General features: G+C 44.4%; 3 protein-coding genes across 6 annotated transcripts; all 3 read right to left on the bottom strand.

Annotated features, from left to right (window-relative positions):
* Positions 1-665: 665 nt before the first annotated feature.
* Positions 666-4,409, bottom strand: klf11a (Kruppel-like factor 11a). Its single transcript, XM_047021360.1, has 4 exons — positions 4,206-4,409; positions 2,691-2,936; positions 1,549-2,503; positions 666-1,420 (listed from the first exon to the last, which is right to left on the bottom strand). The coding sequence occupies exons 1-4, from the start codon at positions 4,248-4,250 to the stop codon at positions 1,125-1,127; spliced, it is 1,542 nt and encodes a 513-aa protein (XP_046877316.1). The 5' UTR covers positions 4,251-4,409; the 3' UTR covers positions 666-1,124.
* A 3,982-nt stretch (positions 4,410-8,391) lies between these two features.
* On the bottom strand, positions 8,392-15,164 carry LOC124468645 (grainyhead-like protein 1 homolog). The gene is made up of 15 exons (XM_047021491.1): positions 15,040-15,164; positions 14,267-14,456; positions 14,004-14,068; positions 13,495-13,819; positions 13,091-13,173; positions 12,787-12,943; positions 12,531-12,642; positions 12,300-12,394; positions 11,773-12,010; positions 11,283-11,407; positions 11,009-11,037; positions 10,790-10,878; positions 9,695-9,780; positions 9,363-9,427; positions 8,392-9,255 (listed from the first exon to the last, which is right to left on the bottom strand). The coding sequence occupies exons 1-15, from the start codon at positions 15,057-15,059 to the stop codon at positions 9,141-9,143; spliced, it is 1,794 nt and encodes a 597-aa protein (XP_046877447.1). The 5' UTR covers positions 15,060-15,164; the 3' UTR covers positions 8,392-9,140.
* Positions 15,043-21,284, bottom strand: taf1b (TATA box binding protein (Tbp)-associated factor, RNA polymerase I, B). 4 transcript variants are annotated; one of them, XM_047021495.1, is made up of 15 exons: positions 21,135-21,283; positions 20,869-20,981; positions 20,689-20,779; positions 20,504-20,601; positions 20,283-20,375; positions 19,409-19,511; positions 19,134-19,305; positions 18,762-18,861; positions 18,242-18,389; positions 17,854-18,031; positions 17,713-17,756; positions 17,121-17,211; positions 16,950-17,020; positions 16,506-16,737; positions 15,043-15,995 (listed from the first exon to the last, which is right to left on the bottom strand). In XM_047021495.1, the coding sequence occupies exons 3-15, from the start codon at positions 20,744-20,746 to the stop codon at positions 15,836-15,838; spliced, it is 1,548 nt and encodes a 515-aa protein (XP_046877451.1). In that variant the 5' UTR covers positions 20,747-20,779; positions 20,869-20,981; positions 21,135-21,283; the 3' UTR covers positions 15,043-15,835. The 4 variants fall into 4 exon arrangements, with proteins under 4 accessions (XP_046877451.1, XP_046877449.1, XP_046877452.1 ...); XM_047021493.1 differs by having other exon boundaries at positions 20,869-20,967; XM_047021496.1 differs by lacking the exon at positions 20,689-20,779 and having other exon boundaries at positions 21,135-21,284.
* Positions 21,285-21,871: the final 587 nt, after the last annotated feature.

The following is a 21,871-nucleotide window of genomic DNA, read 5'->3' as shown; positions in this document are numbered from 1 at the left end:
CAGCCAGTAGAAGTCATTAGATCACGTTTCCAGATAAACGTCGTCTCCAATTGGTCACACCCCCTTCAAGCTCTGAAAAGGTGCAATGTGATTCGAGGAGCGTTGTTACTGGGTCGGGATAGCGGTTGACTGTAGTTGTGTAACGGGATACGTAATTTTGTGTCGTCAAACCGACAACTGCGGGGGTTTATAGATAAAAAATAAATAAAATTGTTTTCGACCCCGCAGATGTGAGATCTGCTTCCCTTTGCCATTCTTGACCTGTCTATCAGCCTGGTCCTCCACTAGACCATTTGTTAACTTTTTCGTCCCGATTTTTTTCTTTTATTAACTATACACTTTATATAAAAGAGTATTGTGAAATGCCATTTCAGTAACTCATCGTCTTATATAGGCTGGGTGCAGACAACAATGATCAATCTAGTTACGATGTTTTTTTATTTTATTATTGTTAGACAAGAGTCATGAACCATTGCCTAAACTGTAAGGTAATTTAACTTGAATATACAAAGCTTGTCAAACTGCACAAGGGACAGCACATTACCCAACAGTAACCATAATATCCAGTAATGGATTACTCACATATGTTATCAATTATAACATGAGGTATTTTTTTATACTGGCTACACTATGCCAAAAACGTTCAAGCTATATCAAAAACAGCATTTATAGAACAATTATTTATTAAATATGTATAGCGGGAAAGTTGGTAGAATCACAGTGAGGAATACTGTCCACCGACATTTTAAAATACCGATAATATTATTCATGTATCAATAAATGCAGATTGGAATACAAAGGACATTCATATATAGATATTGATTTGTACATATTTACAATCACAGACAAATAACAGAAGTAAAAGAGAAGCACAATGCAAAGGCTTTGGCAAAAAGAGTGCATACATTTTGCTAAACATTACATATTAAGTAAACATGATAAAATAAATGGAAAGTACAAAATAAGCATGATAAAATTAACATAAATCCAGTGCAAGGTCAGTGAAATATTTTTGTTGTTGTCCATGAATGAGTAGCAGCCTTTCTGGTTTGTTTCATTTCTCCATTGTGGGGTTGGTGAGACATACTCCTGAGGTGGTGTGTGATGGTGGACAGTACATTGGGCTAATTGGAGGCAGACACTAGCACACTGAGAGGAAGATTGGAGCTGGTCAGCTGACCCTTTGACAGAGCCATTTTGTTGAGGTCGCGGACGTCAGCTGGCCAAGCGGAGGCCCGCTTTGTGGTCATGTGACGACGAGCGTGTTTGGTCAAGTGATCACTGCGCATAAAACGCCTATCACACACATTACACACAAACTTCTTTTCACCTGTGTGTGTTCGCCGATGGCGGGAGAGTTCATCAGAACGCGCAAACTTCTTGTCGCAGCCCTCCCAATGGCAGCTGAAGGGTTTTTCACCTAGACAGGAAGATATTCAAAGCAACTGGTTAGTAACACATACAATACATTACATTTGTTGTTTGTCACTATTCAAGTAAATGCAGTATATTTATGAACATTTTATGAACGTCATGTGTAATGCCTACCTGTGTGAGTTCTGAGATGAGCTTTGAGGTGGGAACTTTTGAAGTAGGTCTTTTTGCAGCCTGGGAAGTTGCAGACGTAGTTTCGTCTGCGAGAGAAGTCAGCCTGACAGGCACTGCTGCTCTGGCCTGAGGACATGTAAACTGGAGCTGGAGCCAAAGGAAGGAGCTTGGTGTTGCCCAGGGTCACCACAGTCTGTGGGCATGAATGGGCCTGGGACACTGGGGGCTGCGGCACTACAAACATCACAGTCCCCTGATTCACCTGGGAGCCAACCAGAAGTGGCTGTGGGAAGGAGGTGGACGTCTGGGGTAATATCGGATTCTGACCCTGGGTCTGCATCTGGACAGGGGCCTGGACAAACGCAGAGATCATCCCTGTCCGCCCATTTACTGGAAACACCTGGCACAGTACTGGCGAGCTGGAGATGGGAGACGAGGATGCGGGGGCGGACTGGGATGGAGAGGCCAGGGTAGGAGTGTATGGGCCTGCACCGTCAACAGAGGATGGGCCTCCATTCTTGTCTTCTAAAATACATGAGCCAGTGTAGCTCTGTGGTTTAGTCTGCACTAGGCAGGCTTCAGGAACATGAGCTGTGGCACACACGCTGGTCTGAGGTGAGGAGGAGGTGTCTGTCTGTGGGCCACAGGAACCAAGAGGAATGTTGTGACTGAGGGACCTGTCCGCCGTGTGCCTGATCACGCTGGTTGCCATGGCTCTACCTGCAAGAGCGGTGGACAGCTCTGTTGGTGACTGAGAGTCTGAGCCTTCAAAGATTGTGGCGGTGACAAGTTGTGGGCCTAGGTGAGGAGTATTCTGGTGGGTCAGACCTACACAGAGTCTGGGCCGGGTGAGGACTGGTCTGGGGACTGAGCTGGCCATGGTGGAAGTTGAAGTTAGGACAGCCGTGGTTGTGGAGGTCTCAGCAAAGCTGGGACTGTGAGGAGGAGTCATGCACTGAAACATGGGGAGGAGTCATACATTAAAATCTAAATCATTTTATCAAAACATTTGTGTGTTTTATTAACCTAGTTGATTCAGTAGAATGTCATTGTCAAATTTCTTGTCTGTTTTTCCTATGGGGTTTCTACCTTTACACTTGTAGACAGACATCACTCTTAATGTGGCCTAGGATTTCACTTACCAACGATGAGAGTGAGATTAGGTCCTTGGGAGAGTCATTGATCTCGCTGTGCTGAAGGAGGGAGTCACACGAGTCCGAGGTAGGGGTCAGCGGGCGTGGTTTGTGTAACCTTTGACCCCAGGAGCTCATGCTGACGAGTGCCTCGGCGGCCTCCAGATCATGGTACTCGAAGGTGCTACAGGAGGACTGCTCACTGTCATCCCTGTTCCTCTCCATCATCACCACTCTGATATCCGCTAGGTCAGCCTGAAGGAGGCCACAAGATGGAGGCATATTAATCCTTGGCATTGCTCACTGCTGCTCTCTTTAACACAACATTGACATCCATCCTCTATACGACAAGTAAGCTAGACTGTAAAAGGATGGCCTACTTAAAGGTACCATGTACATGATCATGGCTTACTGTCTCCACACAGGAACATAACTTTATTTTGTTTAAGTATGAAAAAGGGGGCTTCAGAGGCCACTACGGCTACATACTATAGTTGGCTGGCATCTGCTGAATGCTTAGCTGCACGTAGAGCGGCTGCCTAAGAGGAGTGGAGGAAGAGAGAGGGGCCCACTGCAGCACAGCCAGCAGACAGGGTACACCCAGTGTCTCACATAACATTGGACATGGGAGGGGAACCTCCCTTAACCAAGAATAGATAGAAGTGTGTGACGTGCTGGATCAACTATCCCCCCTCCCTCCCTCCCTCCCTCCCTCCCTCCCTCCCTCCCTCCCTCCCTCCCTCCCTCCCTCCCTCCCTCCCTCCCTCCCTCCCTCCTACTAACTACCCCCACCCCAGTTTAGCATGTACAATTGTGTGTTTCATTGGGAGGGTACCCACATCAGACAGTTTAGTGGAGAAAACACCATGAATACCTCTATGGGAAAATTGAGTTTTGAGGTTGGAGACACTCCTGGGCAATTTGCAAGCATGTTGTTCTGACACCAGTAGGAACCCCTATCTAATGTTCCCCTAATAAACAGTAACTCAACAATACCTTCTAATCAGAATTGCATACTTATTGTTCTTTCTTAATTTGAGCTTTATAAAAAGCATGTTTAAGATGTTAACAGACACTAGACATTTACTGGAAATGCCTCAGATTTACATCCAAACAGGCACACAGCCAAGTCCCTTGACATAAATACAAAAATAAACACAATGTTCTTTTCTTTTCCTTTCTTTGTGGCCCCTAAAATACAAATCCAATGTAGCTATGTATTTAGGCTACAACATAACAATACAATGTTCAGTGGATGTAGCATTACGAGATCCCATAAATGATACAGTAACCGTTACTCTGGCTGAGGGGTACTGTATGGATACATTTTATTGCGTCTGACCTTAAATAAACCAGTCTGCCATGACATACCAGCACTTATATGAGCATGGCTGCTTGATAGCATACAACTGCTATAAATTATGATACACATATATTTGAATAATGATTTAGTCAACATAACAGTATCCATAACAACTCAATTCATTTAGCTAAAAAATTGAATAATTAAAATAACAAACTTACCCGAAAAGGCTGCTCTGGATTAGTTAGAGATGTAAAAGTCAGCATATGGAAGTATGGGTCAAAAAGAAACAGACGGAAGCAAGGCGACTAATCAAATGAGTCCTCAGCACATTCAAGTATTGCTGTTGCCAATAGCGTAGACTGGCCTCAGCTGAGTGAATCAAACGGGGCGACGGAAGAAAAAAAAACAGAAACAAAATTCAGAGCCGACTGGCGGGTGGTAACATGTTACCAATCAAAAACAAAGGTGTAGCGGAAGCTGTCCAATGAGAGCGAATGAAGTGCGTGATCAGTACGTGACTACTGCGCGATTGGAGGAAACAGGGTGCGTGGCTGTTGGAGGGCGTGACGGAGGAGTCAGCGGTGTCAGAGTAAACCCGGTGAACTCGGCGCTCGAAAACTAGGGGAAAGGTTGAAACGGCGAACAGGCGAATCGTGAGATACTTGCACGCGTCTGGCTTGCCTTGCCAAGAGAGCGCGCGGCATGCGCAAAATGAGGACGCACAAAGAACTCAATGCTAAAAAGGTGTTAATATAAAAAAAAAATTATATAAGGTATTATTATTACGTCTTGGATTAACGACTAACCGTGTGCTCTTGTATTTGGAAGCTTACAATTACAAATATTCTTTATTAATTCAAAATATCTCGATTTAATTTGTCGTCATTGCTTGTCAGTGTGATATTTCATTCATAACTCATTCCCCCCCTCACCTTATTTTATTGAAATATAGTTTCTGCATGCGTAAACAAAATCCTAAAAATGTTTTGAAACAATTATTCAGTTGTGAAAAATAAGTACTGAATTCTTGAAATAACAACACTGTTTCATTGTCTTCCTCCTGTTCAGTTTTACCCAGTAGTCGTCAGTGACTGATTCCACACCCTGCCCTGCCGCCCCCTTTCCCCTCCCCTCGCTGGGTATGAACCCAAGGACTCCTGTCCTATGCATTGACGCTGTAAACCGTCTTCCTGTAAAGAATTTCAGGGCGGGGCCTGTGAGCCAGCCTCACCTCCTTTGTTGTGGCTGTACATTAACCCTTAAAAGGACATTTGTATTTCAGTTTCTGTGATACCCACAACAAATGCCACATGGCGAAGTGCTTTTTTCCGTTGGAGAGGATCACAAATAATGAGCTCCACTTCGGTGAAAAAAAAGAACAAAAAAGAAAGAATGCATATAGATTCTTGGGAAAAACAAAATCTTGTCAGGATCCTGTAGGTTAGGTTTACGTCAGTCTGTATGCAATAGAGGCAGACAAAGAGCTGTTTCTCTTCCTGTTGTCTCACTTAAGGCTGTTAACCCAGAGTGCACACATTTTAATCTCCAAGGCTGACCATTTTTGTATGTTGTTTGTTGACATATTTTCATGACATGCAGAAAATATCAGTCTATGTTATGTCAGTAATCTTGGTTGTTTGGAAGAATAGTGAGTAAAGGCATCCTTACTTTTATAAAAAATCTACACATATATGCATTACATGTGCTATTGTAATGCTGCAACTCCTTTGCTTTTTGTTGTTGAAAATAACTATTATATACTCTTTAGTGTGGTTTTAATGCCTGACGTGCTCCCAAAAAACTGCTCTGAGGACAAATCTCAGCCACATATGCTGTTTATTCCATCCTATACTGTTCAGACTGGCTTGGGGTGAGGTGAGTTCATATTCATTTCCAAGTGAAATGGGGCTAGGAGGGATCAAATGAAAAACAGACCATCCTCCCAGGCACTAAGCAGACCCAGACAAAGTCAAGAGAGGGACTGCTGCAGAAGAAAAGAAACCCTGTCTACAGCTGCCTCAGTTCACCTCTCTACTTAGCAGTGTTCCAGATGAGACCACCAGTTTCACCTGCCTACAGTGAGCTCTCCCATACCACTCTGGGGACATGGTGTGGTTCTGCAAGAGTCTGTGCAACATGCTGAGAATATGAGGAAGGTAATGTTGATTTGTGTGATAGTGGGAGAAGGCTGTGTTCAGTGTTCTGTAAGATAATTGTATACATGTAGACAACAACTCAGACCAATTGGCAGACACGAGGAGAGAGAAAATGTGTGAGATGTTTTGCTTCTCGTTTGAGATCAACCCCACATGCACGCATGGCAAGCACAAACGCACACACTGTCAGCTGAACACTCCACACACTGTCAGCTGAACACTCCCCACACAGTCAGCTGAACACTCCTCACACACTGTCAACTGAACACTCCTCACACAGTCAGCTGAACACTCCACACGCTGTCAACTGAACACTCCCCACACACTGTCAGCTGAACACTCCTCACACTGTCAACTGAACACTCCCCACACACTGTCAACTGAACACTCCTCACACTGGCAGCTGAACACTCCCCCAAAGAGACCTCCCCAAAAAATTATCCACAAGGAGAATGAGCTCTAGCTCCAAAACATCTCTCCTGATCCTACATGTACAGGTTGGGTTTCTAACTGAAGATTGCTTTGTTTTGCTAAATGAATCTTAGCCAATTTATTTCTTTATGGCCAATAAAATCATTTGAACAAGGAAGGCATATTTATACACACAGTTACTCAAACCTGGTTCTTGAATCCTGGTTCCCATGTTTGCCATGTGTTTTCATGGTTTCCCTATATATGGCTGTATCATACTAGTGGTCAGGGTTTTAGTCTATGGAGAGTTGCAAAGCACTGGGGAAAAAAATAATAAAAATTCTACAATCACACTGACAAATGGCTAAATGAGATACTAATTGGATGGCTGTTGTCCTGGTAACCACGGAACATGGAGAAAAGGCGTGCCTGCTCTGCCAGACTCAAAGGAGGCATTAGATTGGTGTATGGCACGTGATGGACTTGTAGTGAAATGACAAAGGACAAGGAACTTCAGCCAAAGTAAAAGAAAACATGGCTGGTTGGCTGGCAAAAAAAAAACATTTGTGAAGAAAATCTGATCAATGTTCACTAGAGTTGGGGTGTAGCCTTCCAGCTTATCAAGGGAAATCTGCATCTGTGTGGTGCTGTTGGGTCACACGTGAATGTGAGCTTTAGTACGAGGGCCCACTTGAGGAAGGCCTCAGGTCACATCTAGTTGTTGTAGCAGCAACGTCTTCCCAAGAAACACTCCCCATCATTTCCATGTTCTGACCTTTAGTTCTGCACAGCTGGGACTAAAACACTCAATAACCGTGACCATATAGGGACAAGGTTTACAAACAGCAGACTCGAGACTATTGCAGGCTCTCCTCCCAAATGTAAAGCACCCAGTCGTATAACACTGAGTTGTTCTGTGGAGCTGCTGACCTGCTGGGGGCCAGGGTGGGAGTAAATAAGGCCGCTGGGAGCTCTGGGCAACAGATGTAGCCCCCCCACCCCACCCCCCTCCATGGGGACACTGAACAAACAGCAGTGGCCTCACTAGGAGAAACTCACGCACATAGGGAAATGAACGCCACTTAAGCAAGCCTATACAGAAGGGTGTGTGTTGAGGTGGGTGGGGTTCTTGAATTTAGGTCACCCCCCCCCCCCCCCACCACACACACACCAAAAAAGGGAGGGTTTGAAGTACCGAGATTTTACATGTTTTCTGTAATCTTCATGTCTTTCATCTGGCGGACTCTTAACAGAAGTTTGCAGTCAAAAAGTGGTTTCAAGTGTGTGAAATCAAATAAAATCATCTCATTTTACTTCTAATGTGCCGAACTTCATCCAGTCAACTCTCAGCAGTGAGCTTGTCTCTCCCCCTCGTACCCCTTTCATCCGTGCCCGGCTCCGGCGTTGTTCCACCACACACACACACACACACACACACACACACACACACCCACACACACACACGCACACACAGTTAGGGGAGATGGATCTGGACAGAAACTTCACAAGGCTTCGCTAATTCACATGTGGATGAATGTGGCCCACAGCCACGAGCTGAAGGTGACAGAGTTTGGCCCAAACTGCTGACACTTCAGAAGGCTTACAGCTCCTTCCAAGTGGTAACATACTTGCTGCTTTCTGGCTGATCATATATTGTACTCTGACACATTTTTAGTCGTTCAGGAGGACTGTAACTGTGTTTTGAAAAGAAACAGAACAGGACAGGTTTAACCTTAAGGTGATAAGAAGTCATGTTTTCGAGCAGTGGGGTTTGGGATGCCTATTGAACATAGCCAATGTGTAGGCCCAGATGGGGCTTCAAGTACAAGATAGCATCTGAAAAGAATTTATATGGTTTATTCTCAAAAGACAACATTTTTAAACAAGCCCTTCCTGTATTCTTTTACTTCCTTACCACATTTTCTCTGACAAAAAATTCACATTCACAGCAAGATAGGCATTTCTCGTATTTATGCAGAATCACTGAGATTCTGTACACAAGTAGAAAAATATAGCTGTTATTGTCCAGCTATGCACATATAAATACACATCAATTCATATATTAGCCTTTAGTTTACATGATTGGTAAACTTGCAAACCCACACACCAAATGACACAAGAAAAATGAAACACCAATACATTTTCACCTAAAACACAAGGTGAAATTGTCTGCATGAAAAGAATTATACACGATACAACACATATTACCTATGTATATGCATTCATACATACATACACATACAATGTTTAACACGTCGGAAGTCTTCAATCACAGAATACTTTTATACTAATGTCACAAATGTTCTGTCAAATGGTTGGCGTGAACAGTCCAAATGTTGCATTGCCGATGAACACCAGTCAAATTAACCTGAAATGTCTCATTTTTTGTTTTTTTTCCAAGAGGTAGCACATCCAAGGGCATTGTATATGACAGGCCGCCGTCAAGAACATATCATTGTCTTTGAAGAGGTCCTGTACAGTTGTGTAAACAGATGACTAATCTTGTTCTTAGGGCCCTTGGAAAGACAACTTGAGTTCAACCTCCATAGGGCCCATGCTGCCTACATCCACAACCCCGGACTGGGGTCAAATCTCAGTCAGAGTCAGCAGAACCTGCCCCCCCACCTCCTCCATGTGGATCTGGAAGGCATCCTCATTGGAGTAATGCTTGATTATGTTGTCGTCCATGTGAACCAGGATCCTAGTTAGGAGATAGATAGAAGGGGTCCAAATCAGGGAAACGTCTCAGATTTCCATTATAATGGAGGCCCAGGAATGTCCTCTACTGTAAGAGTACAAAAGCCTTACCCTTTTTTGCACCTCTTGTATACCTTTCCCATTTTCTCAAGAGGCAGCTCATATTTTTCTGTTACCTGAAGGGACAAGGACAACAATGGGGATACTCTGGTTAGAATTATAGGTGCAGTACAACTGCAGGGACCAGTCAATACAACACATTCCACCCAGTATCACTATTGATGGCTGTGGTCATTGTGATGAACGACCACGTCCTGTCAGGCACAAACAGGAAACAACTCCTTTTCCGGTGACACAAGGTGGCACAGGATGCTGGGCTGAACTGCCTGTCATTTTAAAAGGCCCAAGCAAAGTGAAGAAGACAAGCCTTCAAATGAACTCACTGCCTCCAGTAGTCCTGCTAGAGTGGGCGTCCGCAGCATCAGAGCATCAAACACCTCCTCTGCTTCCTTCCGGACGTAAAGAAGGACTGCAGAGACAGAGAGAAAGAACGATAGACAGTTACAGGGCTGTGGGTGGAAGACAAAAGAGGAAATGAGACGTGAGATACTACATCTACACCCACAGTATGGGCTGGGTGCCATAATACAGACTATGCTGCTACTGGTCCAAATGGAGGAATATGCACAAAGTTTTTATTCAGGACAGTTACACTAGAGTGGTCGTATTTGTATGGGTCTGACAGAAAGTATACAGAGAAGTCCCTGGTTGAATGTGAGGTGATATATGCTCCATTGTCCTATGAATGGCTTGAAGTAATACATTCACAGGTGCCAATGGTTAGACAACTCCCACTTCTCACCCATAGGAGAGAAATTCAGCTAACTTGCATTTACATTTACAATTACATTTAGTTCACCGGGAATCGAACTGGCAACCTTCAGATTACTAGCCCGACTCCCTAACCGCTAAGCCACCTGACTCCCCTGCATTCTACAAAATGGAGTCAAAATCAGTGTGTTTATGTGCTCTGCTCCTGGCGACTAGGGAGTTAGCCAAGAGCCTGTCCAAAAGTAGACTGAGCCTGAGAGAGAGAGTGGCAACAGAAAACAGCAAACAAGCTTGAATCACTCTGAGAACCCCCCCCCCCCCCACATGAGTGAAAAGCAGTCCAGAGACATGGCTAGGCTAGGCTAGGAGAATGATCATGTTTCCTTCGAAAGCCCAGCCAGTGTGGGTGTGTATTGTGTATCAAAGTGGGCAGTGCTTTGCGAACACGTGGCCTCTGTTGACATGCACCCAGTCAGCTGGTGTTGGTGGGCGCATGCCAGAGCAGCAGCCACAGCTGCAGTCACACCACCGCCAGTCAGAAGCCTCAGTCTACGTCTCTCTAAACACAGCAAAAGTTCTTAAAACCCTCACAGTTACTAACACAGCAAAGAGCAGGTGCAGAATTGGTTTTATCTGTCCCTCTTTCTCTCTTGTCGTATTGTTCTGTCCCACCCCTAATTCATTCTCTTACTTTCTTTTCACTTTACCTTTTTCTGGCTCATCTCTCCGTGTTCTTTTGTTCTGCAAATAGTCAAAGTCTTCTACTGTGTTGTAAAGCAGTCTCTTCTGTCCCAGGCTAAAACAACACAAACAAACATACTGGGTGAACTGTTTTCGAGTAAGTTATCAGCATTGTCCTGTCTTTATCAGTTTGATTTGCTCTTGATTTTGTCCTGTGAAATAAAAAAAGGGAGAGATGCACACACCTCTCTTCAGTGTCTTCTGATAGGCCTGTCTGTGAGGTGACAGTAAGAGAGATCAAGAGGAGGAGAGAGAGACAAAGATCCTGATGAGGGACACGTCAATGAAAAGGATGAATCCTTTCCACGATTACCGGACACTCTAAAACAATATCATCAGCAGGGCCCCATAAATGGGTTTCGTGAGTTTATTTGTGTTTGTGTCTATGTGTGAGTATATGTACACAAGCATATACACAAAAACCAAAGCAACGAATCAGCCGCAGTGTCAGAGGCTTACGTGGCGCTGGCTGCTGGCGTACTGGACGTCCGGGATGAAGAGGACAGGCTCCGTCTTCATGTCGCTCATGGGTTTGAACATGGTAAAGTCCTGTGGAGGCTTCCCATGCAGCGCACAATGCAGGGCTATGGGGGGGGGGGGGAGGAAGGTATATCATTTGTGTGCAGTCCTGAACAGCTGCCTGTATGGAGGTTTAGTACAGTGTGTTTCGACTGCAGGGATTTGCATTTTGCATCAAGGCAGGCGTCTTCAGATGATGTTTACAGCTGGCACTCAGTGAACAGTATGTAACACGGAGATAGTATTTCCTACACAAGGTTTTTACTTCTATATAGGGAGTTATTTAATGACAGCTGCTTTTCATTTCAAGTTTTTCATTTGAACTTAATGAACAAATTACATATAATGAAATATTAATATTTAGGAATAAAACGTGCTAGTGATATTGGCTTTGAAACCAATTGATTTCTGACTGAATCCGGTTCCTTACATGCTAAAGTTGGGTCAAGGGCCTTGGTTTTCCTGCGACTCTGCTTCCTGTCCTCATCCCTGATTTTGCGTTCGGCGCCTTTGTCGCAGAACACCTTGATCTGGCTGTAGGCCCGGTGTACCGGCTTGTCTCTGTTGCTACCGCAGACGTACGTGTCAATCTGGAGGTTAAGGGGCAGGCCCCGCACCCCTTTCTGAGGGGAGAAGTCTGTACTCAGACAGTTCACCGACACAAAGATCTGAGGGCCAGGCAAAAAAGAAATATTTAACCGTTTGTATGTAACATGGGCAAGTTTTGAGGAAGGACACTATATAACATGAATCATGTTTATAGAAAGTTAAGGACATGTGGTTAGACGTTTCAGGTACAATGCACTTCAGACAGTGTTTCTAACTCATTCATGTGCATTACGTGTTTTTCATTGTGTTAGGCGCCCCCTCATGGGCAAATCATGCTACTGCTTCCTTTGTTTGACAACACACTGTAATGTGGAACAAAGCACACAACAGGGTAGTCCTCTATCTCACCCGTCCTTCTCCTTTAGTGTCCCATGTGAAGGAAATGGCATTGAAGGCAATCTCTTCAATGTTGGAAATTGTGTGGAAGCTTTCTTTGTAGTCCGCTGGTTAAAGCAAACAGTGCACATAAATGATTATTTACATTCTGCTGGAGAGAAGAAGCATAAGTAAACAAGTCATTGTCTCTGTTCATGGAAATGTCTTTGCCCAGTGTATGCATGCATGTGTGTGTGTCCTTACCAATATCAATGCAGCGCTGCTTGGCAGTATGCTGTCTGCTGTGCCAGTACCGCCAGTGTTTGAGCTGGTCTTCCGTGAACTTCTCATCTCCAAACACCAGCATCACAACACTCTGAAAACCCATAAAGCAAACGCTCAGACAACCATTGCTAAATAAGACACATTTGAATTCAGCGCAGCAAAGACACCTCAAGCTTTTTTCACCGTATTTACATATATAAAATACATTTTCAAATATGAATTTCATATATCATACCCTTGCTCTGGTACTTTGATGGGGAGGCACCTTTCCACCACCTAGATCCCTGAGAGTGATGGGATAGAACTGTCCCTTGTTTAGGTAGCTCATCTGCGTGGAACCGTGCTTAGGGCGAAGCGACTGGGGGGCCTCCAGCATGTACTCAAAGTGTTGACTGAGAGAGCGAGGGAGGGAAGGAGGAGAAAGAGAGAGCAGGAGGAAGAGAGAAAGAGGCAGAATGTCTAAGAAGCTGCATCATGATGCTACTGGTTGTGTTGACAGGGCTGTACAGTTGGAGCTTATGTATGTTTGCTTGTGTTACCTGGAGGCTGTGCTGTAGGGAGAGTAGTGCTCGGGAGAGATGGGCGCCATCCTTAGCTGCAGCTCCTCAGACTGAGGAAACACCTGGAAAGACAATTGATGGCGATTGCATAAGTGACTGTACATTCAGTATTAGTGCTAAGTCCAGTACGAAGATTAAATAACATATACACTTCAATGTATAGGGCTATCCATTTGAATGTATAACACTGCATGGGACTGGAGGGAGCCTACAGTTATGCTGTAACTTTTCTGGTTGGCGCCGAAAATAGATGCCTAGGTAGACTCTCCTGCCAAAGTAAATTCCTTGTCTGTGCAAACTTTCATGGCGAATAAACACCAATTCTGATTCTGATTGAAAGGTGGTTGTGGTGCTGTCTCATAGTGACCAGAAGACAGCCCTACCTCAATCCTATTGTCCTTGTATGAGTCGGCGTAGGTGGAGTCAGGGTCCTGGTTCCTGGAGCTATACTGGTGGTGGTTGAGGTGGCGGCTGTAGGTCATGATGGAGTGGGACCCCTGGGTCTCATGGAGACTGAGAGAGGGGTAGGACTGCAGGGTGCTCTCAGGGCTGCCCGAGTAGGAGGGGATGGAGCCCATGGCGTCTGTTTCCAGGAACTGGGTCTTCTTCCTGTGGCTGCCAGAGATGCCCTGCACCACCGTGCTCAGAGGGACATTCCTCAGCGTGGTCATAGCCAGAGGCGACTCCTGGACAGGCAGTGACAAGTTGCTGGGAAAAGGACAAAATGTTTGTGTTATAAATGTTTGACTTTGTCAGAATAACAATAATTAATTTGGCTTGTACAATGCAGTGACGGTACCAAAACGGATACTGTTACAGACACATTTAATGATTAAATGCCACGCAATGTCACAGTAATAGCTTTTTATGGCATGTGAAAGAAAAGGTTTACGTTTTGTCTGATTCAGAATCCCCTAAGAGTACTTCTACTTTGGGATGTCCAGCAGTCCGCTTGTCCTTAGGCACATGTTGTAAAATAAAAAGCAATACATTGTAATTATACAGTTTCTAAAATGTCTGTTTCCCTTACTGCTAAAACAACCATTGTATCACAGAGCATTTGTCATTCAGCCGTTTAGGATCCAGCATTGAGATTGAGATGGAATGACGTGGGGTCCTGGACCCTCCGTAAGAGAGAGAGGAGGGTCAAGGTACCTTGTAGTAATCATAGAGGAGACCCAGAGCATTGGCGCTGTCCTCATCCCCATTCACACTCATCATGGCCTTGGAGGCAACTGTCAAAGGGTTTTCCAGGAAGGCTCTCCAGGCATTGTCTTCCTCGATGAATCCCTGGGGTTGGCCATCGTATGACGGGTCACTTTGCACCACCAAGCCACCCCTCTTTCTGCACAGACAATGAGGCCAGGGACAGGCACTGGTGAGACAACATCTATCCAAGAGTAGACCCCTAAAAACTGAGCTGAATGTGTATCTTCTATATAACGAGGTCGGTTGGTGTGTAACTCCAACAATAATTGGCGTTCATGTGTTAGAGCGAAAGCGCAGAGGAAAGAGGAAACATGTAAGGTGAAGAGCACTTAAAACCAAATCCTGCTCATCCAGTGAGACAGGTCTGACACGTGCTAGGGCTCGGCTAACAACCTGCCTCATGACGGTCTCCTCACTTTGAAACTCTATTATTCTGACGACAATTTGTTGGTAGTTTTTTTTAAACATATTTATTGGATTTAAAACTTGACCGTTCAACGCATACCAAAAAGAATAATAACAGACAAAAGTAGTATTACATTATTAAATTGTAAACGCTGCTTTAAAAATAGAATTCTTCCTGGCTTGACAAAAAGACACACTCAAAACAGTCAAAGAAAAAATTTAACAAAACACAAGTACAGTACAACTTCCCAACAGTGACCAACAGGTAGTTCATATTCAAACATCAGTTGCTACTGGACCATTGTATTACTTACTTGGCAGACTCCTGTGTCATTTTGATCGTCGGACTGGACTTTCGAGTTGGAACGGTAAATCCGATCCGTCCACTATGAAAACTGGCAAGATCCTAGTGGCACAACTTATGTCAGTAGTGTCAGACAGAACAAGTTTAGTCACCTTTTTTCACCCGTTTTAGCTGGGATCCGGTATGATTATTTCTGTGACGTAGGCCTTCAGTCTGGGGCGGGGTTTGCAGGTAGATATCCCAAAACAGTTCTGTTCCGCGCCGCATCATGCATGGGGAAAGCGCACCTGAATCCAAGTCAATACACTTGCGGGCAGATATTCATCTTTGAAATAAATGCACCTGCCTCTCAAACCTCTAAAGCCGAAGGGAAAAGTGCTGCCCACGAAGTCTCATGATATGACACACCTTTGGAGTCACTTGTATTCAAAAGTCTCAAGTCTTTCATGCAAATGAGGAACTAAATAATTAGTGAAACCATAGCCATCTCACTGTCACAAATGTCCAAATCTTTATCCCCCCCATCTGCCCAGAAGCAAGTTTATGTGACCACAAACAACAAACTGAAAGTTTTTACTAGAAAAAGTATGGGAAATTGTCAAAATATTTTTTTATTCAAAGATCAATTTGACAAAAGGACAAAATATATACAACAGCAAATCACACACACACAAAACCTGTCTATCAATACATCTGAACTACACAGTAATTAGGTCAATAAGTCTCTTCCCTCAGTCACCAGAACTTGTTTTTCTAGTTTGTTTCCATGGTGTTTACCTAGTGTTTTTCTGGGCGTTGTTCCTACTTTAGTTTGGGACTTTTGGGAGGAAACGTCTCTCTACCTTCAGGACTTCCTCATACACACAGCTTGGTTGGACATTCAGGATGAAGGAGAACAGCTGCACCAACCAAACAAACATTTTGGGTAGAGTGGCTTCCACTTCTTCATAGTGACTCTTACATCCCCTGGGGTGGAACAGACAAACGTTATTGTAATAATCTGATACTTTTCTCATCGCTTGCTTGGTAAGTCCTTCCACAATACCTATGATGTGTCTGTGTCTGCACAGCATCTGGCCCATTACTACTATTATAGTTTTCCTTTAATTGGTGACAAATGGACCATACCATCACCAGAAACTGAAAGAATCCATGTGAAGCAAGTTAGGAGGGAGTGGTCACTGCATCTCAAAGACAACCATAACAATGAGAGTAAGACTGACCATGCAAGAGTGAACACACAATATAAACCCCACATTAAACGAATGATTGTAGAAATCACCACATCATAAGGTATACCATGACCGGTTGAATCCACACTCAGCGAACAGAAAGAAGCAGAAACTGCCTGAGCTGAATTATAATTATATGTACTGGCAGTGCAGCTATGTCGGCAGTAAACCCTGAGATGACAATATAAGAACAGAACAGGTTATCCCTGCTTAAGCCCTGCGTGGCCAGGGAGGGAGGCCTTACCTGTCCTGGCAGACCCTCAAGGAGGGGTGCCAGTATGTCGAGTTGGAAGGCTGGAGTTCTCCATCTCGCAACACTACCAGGCTGCCTAGGTTCTGCTGGTGCAAGCTGGGCCCGTCCACAGCCCCATCCTCGTCCCCCCAGCGGAAGCAGAAGCTGGAGGGAGAGGAGGGTGGGGGGCTGGTAGACAAGCCAGACAGCTTCTGGAAGGTCATCTGCAGCTGCTCCGCAACACCTGGACACACACATGGAGGACGTGTGGTGAGACGTTTTATTGGAAATTGAGACTACTGTTAGAAAATGAACGAAGGAAGAGAGAAAGGGAGACTGACAAAGGGACAGTGTTAGTGCGGTCATTCCGGTTCATTTTACAGCCTGTTAACCATGCAAATAGTGGTGTCTGAGGTCACATGTAGGGTTGTTGAAGGCTTTTGGAGCAACACCTACGTCTTCTCTTGAGAACAACAGCCTTGTTTTTTTTCGACGTGTACAGAACTTTCTGGGACTTCCATTGTTTTCTGAAGAGAAACCATAACAGAAAAAAATATCAGTTTGAGTTGAAAAATAGTATTGCTAGTATATCAAATAAGGATTGATGTCGATTTATCTTTCTGCTACCTAGCAATGTTCTCCTCTTGTCTCTGTCTAGCTCTGGTCAGGGCAGACTCCACTATCTTGTACCATTTCCTTACGTTGAAGCAGTTCTCCCCTGTTGGACAAGTGAAAAGGGAGAAATCGTCGGATTAACACTTGATAGAATTGTGCACACCTGAGACTTGCATTTTTACATTTCTGCTTAGCCAAAATCTTACCACCCTCAAAACTTATTTTTCTATAACATTTTTGACTTTGAGAACAAACATGACTTAAACTTTCTTCAAATCTTTGTCTGAGAACGCAAGGGATGAACAGGGTTCTAAATCATTCTTCGGGAGGATGGGGCAGTCAGAGCTGGGGAATGCAGTCAAACAGTGCATGCAACATTCCACCAAACCTTACAAAGCGTCACACCCTCAGCTGGATGTCAGTTAAGAAAAATATGATATTTGACACATTTTGTCAATAATCTAGATCCATTCTCATTCAGTGCTTTTTCAAATGTGCACCGATGAGTCTTGTTGAGGTTTGCAATGACGTGACCACATCCAGCAGAGCATTATCATATAGTGTGCATCGCTAATCTAGGAACAAAATAAGACCAAATATTTACCTGGAGTTTCCTTATTCATGTCACTGGCAGTGTTTGCCAGATCCCTAAAGATTAAGATGCAGATGATGGAAAAGGGTCAGTTAAACAGTTACATTACATGCAGGAAAACCTTCACTTTAGCAGATACACATATCTGATTACCATTCTCTTCTGTCGTCCAATTTGAAGAGGAGTTTCATGGTGACGAGGACCAGGGCCGCAGCCTGGACGTCGTAGAGAGGGAGAAGACATGTGGACTTCATGGGTCTGAAGCTGTGAAAGGCCTCGTCCTCCATCCCAGCCTGTTCTATCACCCGGCACACAAAGTCCTGTAGCTCATCTGAGGACCAAAAGAACAGACATGTAGACGATAGTGACCAACGCGTCCGCGCCGGAAGTGTTGAGAATGGAATGCCTGGCTGTGGAAGGAAATGACCGTGCAGAACGAATACTCAATCTCACTTCAATGCAATGCCACAATTATTCAGCATCACAGCAGTGGTAACCCCAACCACAGGATGAACCGAATGTGTTTTGTGGACAGACGTACCTGGCAGGTTGACTTCAGTGAGGTAGCGGATGGTGAGGAGCGAGGGGTGCAACAGGCAGTCCTGGGTGATGGGGGGGAACGGGGGCAGGTCCAGGAACACAGCCAGGGTGTAGGCCTCCTTATGCAAGGCCCTGTGAGAGGGGATGGACTTCAGAACACAAACACATCCCGTCAGCCATCCCCTACAACGATGACACTGTTACACTGTGTTACACTTTACATTTTATTGCTCTTTCACACATGTAACAACTAGTACCAGTTGTTACAAATGAACTGCTATGTAACAACCAAGTGTTACTCATGGGATACTGTACGTGGGATCGGGCTGAGAGACGTGAAAAACGTACAGGAGACTGAGCAGGTGAACGGGCGTGTGGCAACATGTTGTAGTTTCGGTTGGCCCTGAGCCAAACACCTATTTCGGTAAGCACATGAATTCAAATGACTGTGCTCGGATCAACAATGCACTGTTGCTCCACGGCCGCTGAGTTTGAGTTGTGATATGGCGACGGGAGCTCACCTCCACTCTGAAGATGAGCGCGTCTCGGCCGTAGAGCCTCATCTCCTCTGGGAAGCCCTCGTGGGCGTTCACATAGGGGATGCATCCCTCGCTCACCAGCCTGCACAACACAGACACGCAGGAAGGGGGGAAAGAAGTTCACTCCTAAACTGGTAGAATGGTATTGGTATAAATGTTATTAAATCTGACCACCTACTAATCGTGCTGTGAAGTATGGTGAACTGGTGATTTTCTAGACACGATTCTGGTGATGTTATGATTATGACGTGAAGTATAGGGATTATGATTATGAGGATGCTGTTAAGTAGGATGATCGTGATGGTGTTTAGTATGATGACGTGGGATTCCCAGTAAGGGTTTTGTGGTTGTGACCTGAGCAGGTCTGCCAGTGTGATGGCCTCCCGGGCCCACAGCAGTGCCAGGTAGCACAGCGCCAGGGTCTTGGGCATGCTCATCATCCTCTGACTCTTGCGCTGGCGTGGGGTGAGGTAGAAGGAGGCGTCTGCAGAGCCTGAGGTCACTGAGAGTCCATCGTTCGAGTTCTCTGAGAGATTCAAATCACAGGACATACAGACACAAAGTGCCCACAGGTCAAGGTGATGATGGACAAACACGCACACACATAGATGGACAAACATAAACAGTACCTGTTGCAGAGCCTGCTCCGCTGGTCCAACCCTCCTCCTCTGTCTCACTGGCAGACCACACAGAGGATTCTGGAGCGCTGTCTGACTCTGAGTCCTGGGTGCGCTGGTAGGAGGAGAGAACAGGGGATTTCAAGACTAGTCTAGATCCTAGATGTCCTTGTGCCGGGTAGCTGAGATGTGGCCAGTAAATACAGACCATTCCTAGACACTGACCACTGAAATACTGTAGAACTGTGCCCTTCAGATCCTTGACCTTCGCCTGTACTTTCTATATGTACTGTCTGTAAGTTGCTTTGGATAAAAGTGTCTAATAAATGAATAAAATGTCAAAAGTAATGTCACTGTGTAAATATCACTTCTACCCTTACTTGCCAGGTTTGATTTTGTCACACCTGCAATGGGCCAACTCTCATCAACACTGCTTCAGACAGCAAAGCCACCAAATAAGCAAACTCTTTCAGTCAGCAACTGACAGTAAACTGCCGAGGAGTGAATTTGACAGATTCAACAGAATTATACCATATCAGGTATGACCACAAGAGGGCAAAATAACCATTGGCACTATACTTTTGCCATTTCGTATTAATATATATATTTTTTTTTTTGGCTCTGATATATCTTTACTATTTGCAGCTGTTTTCCCACTAACTGGTCTCACTGCTTGTTATGCCATTCTTGCTGCTATTGCTAACTTTTACTGTTTCTACTGCCATTACTGCATTTTAATAATTCTTTAGATTAGCATTTATTTTCTTTTTATGCCCCTTTGTAACTGTTGCTTGTCATGTCACAATAATGTAAAGATCCAGAATGACCTTGTGTAATACTGTGCACATGATCATACATCTCTGACTTGGGCTTGAACCTTACTTACCACTTTGAATTTGGAAGTATTGACAGGGTTGTTGGTGTAGGCTTGTCTGGTTTTCTGAAGGTACATCCTCCAAAACTTACACAGAACATCGTCCTATAAAACATGACAGACATTTAGCCAACTCTACAAATGTACATTTTTTATATTGTTGGTTCATACTGGAAGATGCTGTGTGAGTTAAAGTTGGCTGGCTGTCCTAACCCTGACAGGCGTGTGCACACCTTAAAGTAGGAACAGACTCCCAAGTCCAGGAGGGCTTCAGCCTGGTGTTTGAGGATGAACTGAAAACCCTCACAAACCATCCATTGCCACCCATGTTCTGAAACAGACATACCATAGATTGTTGCTTGTGCCCGACTAAACAGGAACACTTGATTTGTTGAACAATAAAGTTCATACAACACACCTAGTTTTTTGGTTTTAGAGGACTTTGATATAGAGGAAATCCTACTGGAACCAATCATTAAAGTGTTGGTATCCACCACTTCTCTCGTCCTCTGTGTAAATGGAATATGAATGGTTATAGCAAATTTGTATTAATCTAGCCATCATTGACCACTCTACTGTAGAACCAAGCTTGGCTTACCTCAATGACATTGTGGCAAGATTTGCAATAGAACCTGCCCTCGTCGGATATGCCCCACTCCACTGCGGCACAAATGCTACAGGGCTCTTTGTATCCTCCCTGTGGAGACGTAACTAGCATAAGAAGCATAATACAGACATGCACACAGTGACTGACTGGCACAATGACTAGGTAGCTAGTTGTAGCCATAATTGCGTACGTCTCGAGCATAGTTGGCATTTATATCGATATAATACATAACTTAACGGTTTGCAAAATTATCTCACCGTTTCTTCTTCGTCCATTTCTGCAAGTGACAGTTAAATAAGATCTACCTAACTAACTAGCTCCTTCACATCGAACTATTAAAAGTTAAACAAACCAGCCACATGCTGCAATTGAACTTCCTGTGTGTTACACGTAAATAAATCCGATGAGACTTTCAGAATTTCCCCGAAGTTGCAACCGTAAGATCTAACCATAGGGGGCGAAATTGACTAAATTAACCGTTGGTCTCTTCTACCGTGTGATAACACATTAAAAATGGCATTATCAGTGATAATTTCCCTTGACCATTCTTTAGAACTCAATACATCACAGCCCTTTTGCTTTACTTGACGGTGGGACATTTTCTCGGTAGGATTTGACTCGGGTCTATGTAGCCTATGTGGGTGTGGGTGCGGATGGTAGTGCGGGGGTGGTGACAGCATGAAAAAGCACCATGGAAACTACAACATGGGGGAAGAAGATGGCGTGGGTGTTTTCAAAGAAAGTAAAGCATTTTTATGCTATACATTTGTCAAAGGTTTTAGGCCTAGTTCTATTTGATATATTGTACTTCTGCGGTCATTATGTCAGACCCTGTTAACTTGGCAGAACACTGTTACCATGACTCAGGGACACATCCTGGCAATGGGAGGCTACGATGTGCCTGTACAGCAGTGCATATGACAGATAGCCTATACTTTGTGCTGTATATAAGACTCCCATTTTCAAAGCTAAATTGCCACTGCCTGTCCAGTGA

The sequence above is a fragment of the Hypomesus transpacificus genome, chromosome 6, assembly GCF_021917145.1.
Source record: "Hypomesus transpacificus isolate Combined female chromosome 6, fHypTra1, whole genome shotgun sequence".
Classification (NCBI taxonomy): domain Eukaryota; kingdom Metazoa; phylum Chordata; class Actinopteri; order Osmeriformes; family Osmeridae; genus Hypomesus; species Hypomesus transpacificus.
Note: the sequence above shows the minus strand (reverse complement) of the source record. Positions and strands in the feature narration are given on the sequence as shown.

Bases quoted from the DNA above. Each gene is read 5' to 3' on its own strand.
- klf11a (XM_047021360.1), bottom strand. From the start codon at position 4,250: ATGCTGACTTTTACATCTCTAACTAATCCAGAGCAGCCTTTTCGG. The intron at 2,504-2,690 runs GTAAGTGAAATC...CCCATGTTTCAG, and splicing joins TAATCTCACTCTCATCGTTG to TGCATGACTCCTCCTCACAG. The intron at 1,421-1,548 runs GTAGGCATTACA...CTTCCTGTCTAG, and splicing joins TCATCTCAGAACTCACACAG to GTGAAAAACCCTTCAGCTGC.
- LOC124468645 (XM_047021491.1), bottom strand. From the start codon at position 15,059: ATGACACAGGAGTCTGCCAA. The intron at 12,944-13,090 runs GTAACACAAGCA...TCGCTCTCTCAG, and splicing joins CCCTACAGCACAGCCTCCAG to TCAACACTTTGAGTACATGC. The intron at 12,643-12,786 runs GTATGATATATG...ATGGGTTTTCAG, and splicing joins ATCAAAGTACCAGAGCAAGG to AGTGTTGTGATGCTGGTGTT.
- taf1b (XM_047021492.1), bottom strand. The intron at 18,032-18,241 runs GTACGTCTGTCC...TTTGGTCCTCAG, and splicing joins CACTGAAGTCAACCTGCCAG to ATGAGCTACAGGACTTTGTG. The intron at 15,996-16,505 runs GTAAGGCCTCCC...GTTCCACCCCAG, and splicing joins TTGAGGGTCTGCCAGGACAG to GGGATGTAAGAGTCACTATG.